The 3316-nt window shown below is 44.6% G+C and overlaps 1 protein-coding gene across 1 annotated transcript in view; it reads left to right on the plus strand.

The window, feature by feature from the left end:
* asap2b (ArfGAP with SH3 domain, ankyrin repeat and PH domain 2b) overlaps nt 1-3316 on the plus strand; it is a 32116-nt gene that overhangs the window by 7063 nt on the left and 21737 nt on the right. Inside the window, exon 2 of the mRNA XM_037685992.1 lies at nt 3022-3094. Coding sequence (XP_037541920.1) covers nt 3022-3094 — 73 coding nt within the window. The remainder of the gene's footprint in view (nt 1-3021; nt 3095-3316) is intronic.

Below are 3316 nucleotides of genomic sequence, written 5' to 3' on the forward strand. Positions count from 1 at the left end.
CCGATCCAAGGCCAGACCCTCACAGAATCCTGATCCAGATCCAGACCATCACAGAACCCTGATCCAAGGTCCAGCAGGGCAAACAGGTGCTAAAAATACCACCTGGTCTTGTTTGCTGACTGTGAACCAGGTTTTTATTTAGATGTCCTCCTGCTTGTCCACCTGATGATCCTCCTTGTGGTTCCCCAGGTGGTCCTCTTGGTGATCCTCCTGGTGGTCCCCTGGTGGTCCCCCTGGTGGTCCCCTTGGTGGTTCTGGTTGTCCAACTGGTGGTCATTCTGGTGGTCCTCTGGTGGTCCCCCTGGGGGTTCTGGTTGTCCCCCTGGTGGTTCTTGTTGTCCCTTGCTGGTTCTGGTGGTTCCCCTGGTGGTCCTCAGATGTGACAATCTTTGTCTTTCAATAAATCTTCATCACTTGAGTTTGTTCTTCTTCAATGATTGAACATTTTAAAGTTGAACATCAGTAAAAGACGTCCCCGTGTCCTTCATCAGGTGCCATCAGTAAAAGACGTCCCCGTGTCCTTCATCAGGTGTCTCCAGCTCTTGGATCAAAGGGTCCTCTTGTTCTGCCTGCTGGTGTTGTTGGACTTGACAGAGATTCAGATCTCATGTTCTCGTTTGAAGACCTGCCGTGTTTGTTTTAATTGGACGGAGACACGCGAGACAGACTTTGATCCTGGTCTGTCGAGTCAGACAGTAACGAGTTTCTGGACTTTCTGCATGTTTGACTCCTGAGTCACCGAGGCGTGACTCATGGCTGCAGGTGATTCTGCTGCAGGTGACAGGCTCTCAGCTTCACCAGACCCAGCTGACTGAAGATGAGTCACTTGGACCGTACGAGCTGCCGACTGATGATGATGACAAAAGAACAAACGGCTGATCGCAGCCGGGGTGAGGACCAGAACCTCCTGATCTGAGGTCCTGGTCCTCAGTCAGAGTGTGGAATGTCCAGGTTGGACTGATGTTCTGACTCAAGTGGAGGACTTCAAGTGTCTCTGAGGGTTTTTTTTCCACACTGAGGGAAGAATGAAGCGTGAAATCACCAGATGGACCGGAGCAGCTTTTGCAGTATTGTGGACTCAGCCGGTCCGTTGTAGTGAAGAGAGAGCAGAGCTGTAAGGAGAAGCTCTCCATTTACAGCTCGGTCTATGTTCCTACCCTCACCTCTTGTCCTGAACTCTGGGTGGACACTCAAAGAACCAGATCCAGGAGGTCTAAATGAGTCCTGTCTGCAGGGTAGCTGGACTTTCCCTTAGAGATGAGGTGAGAAGTTCAGTTCTCCAGAAGAGATTTGGAGTAGAACCCCTGCTCCTCCACATCCAGAGGAGAGAATTGAGAGGTTCATCTGGTAAGAATGGACCCTGGATGCCTCCTTGGGGAGATGTTCTGGATATGTCCAAATGAGTGGACATGCTGGAGAGACCACGTCTCTCAGCTGGTCTGGGAACACGGAGTTTTCCCAAAAGAGCTGAAAGAGGTCTCTGGACCTCCCTGATCTGATGCTCCCCCTGAGACCTGAGTCCAGAAACAGAGGATGGACCTTGTTCCTCATAATTCAGCATTAAATTGAATAAAGAGGAAATACTTCATGAAAAACGTGGAGGATCTCTGTGAACCATTTATTTCATGGCTGAGGCCACGAACTCTGATCCAAGAGTCAACCGAACGTCCAATGACCCCTGTTCAAGATGGCCGCCACAGCTATTCTTAATTTTAGTCAACTCAGCCAGTTTTCGAGATGTTAACATTTGGTGTGGTAGTAGCTGAGAGTCATCCCCAACACAGATGACGTCTTCGTGTTTATTCAGTTCCTGAAGTTTCAGTTTCTGTGACGGAGGGATGAGGCGTTCACTGTTCAGGAAAACGTACGGTTTTAAAATGATTCCCTCATTGTGTCGACGTTCATGCAGTAGTCATATGTCAGAGTGTCTTTGAACTCACCACCACAGAGTCACTATCTGAGAAAAGGTCAGCTGATTTTATTTAAGACTAGTACATTTTATAAATATTTACAGTTTCACACACCGTTAAAGGCAGGAAGTGGATTCTATAAATGTTTTTGTTTAACGAGGAACTTCCTGTCAGAACGCTGTATAAATTTTATTTTTGATTTTGAACAGTTCTGTAGTTTTGTATTCAAGTTGTTGGGAAATTTTTTAGATGAAAACTTCCTGTTTCTGTTGCAAAATGAAGGCAGAGTTGACCTGACGTGCTGCGTTCAGGGACACTCGGGTGAGTTAAAGGAAGCTGCAGCGTTTGCGGTCAGTTATTCTGTTTCTGACTAATTTCTCTTCTTTATTCACGACGTGGAACACTCTGTTTCTGCTGCGTCAAACGTGGACGTGTTGGCTTTTATTTTTACATCTTAGTAAAAAATAAAACAACATTTAAAAACGTGTGAGGATCCGAGCCCAGCCGTAACATCCAGAGCAGCGAAGGTGGTTTTGTGACTAATTTATGTATCTTTAGTGGTTAATTTTAATTACTGTCCTGGTTTTATTTTTGCTTGTTTTTAGGAGGACATGACTGCAGTTTTAAGTCTCGTCAATTTTATTACAATTCTTACTAAAAGAGACGGATTAATCAGCTGACTGGTTTTAAACAATCTGTAGTTTTCCACAGCTGTACTAAACTAATCAATCAGTTATCAAGCAGGAAAATGAAGAAGCAACTCACTTTAACCCTTCATTTAGTTTTCTATGGGAATGTTTTAACTTTTATTATTTTAAAGCTCAAAGTTCTTCAAAGGATTGTTAAATACATCTGTTTTATTTTGCTAAATGAAAACATGTAGAGAATAAATTATAATCTGTATTATTGGTCATCGGCTCTGATTTCTGCGCTGACGTCAGCGATGGAAAACTCCCATCACAAAAACGCTCATTTTCTCCTGCTTCTTTACATTTTGATGCAAATTCTTGTGTACTCTTTAACTTGTTTATGACCTGTCTTTGTGTCGTTAACATGGTTGCCATGACAACATGGTTACCATAAATCTGCCCTGTGTTTCGTTTGTCCTCAGGCTCTGGACGTGGACAGATCGATTCTGTTGAAGATCAGGAAATCCTTGAAGGCCATCAGCGCCTCTGGTCAGGGTGAGTTTCATGTCAACACTCGACTCACCAGGAAGCAGCACTCTGTCTCACACTTTCTGTCACTCTGTCTCAAACTTTCTGTCACTCTGTCTCAAACTTTCTGTCACTCTGTCTCACACTTTCTGTCACTCTGTCTCAAACTTTCTGTCACTCTGTCTCACACTTTTTGTCATACTGTCTCACACTTTTTGTAACTCTGTCTCACTTTCTGTCACTCTGTCT

The sequence above is a fragment of the Nematolebias whitei genome, chromosome 12, assembly GCF_014905685.2.
Source record: "Nematolebias whitei isolate Nwh7 chromosome 12, NemWhi1, whole genome shotgun sequence".
Classification (NCBI taxonomy): domain Eukaryota; kingdom Metazoa; phylum Chordata; class Actinopteri; order Cyprinodontiformes; family Rivulidae; genus Nematolebias; species Nematolebias whitei.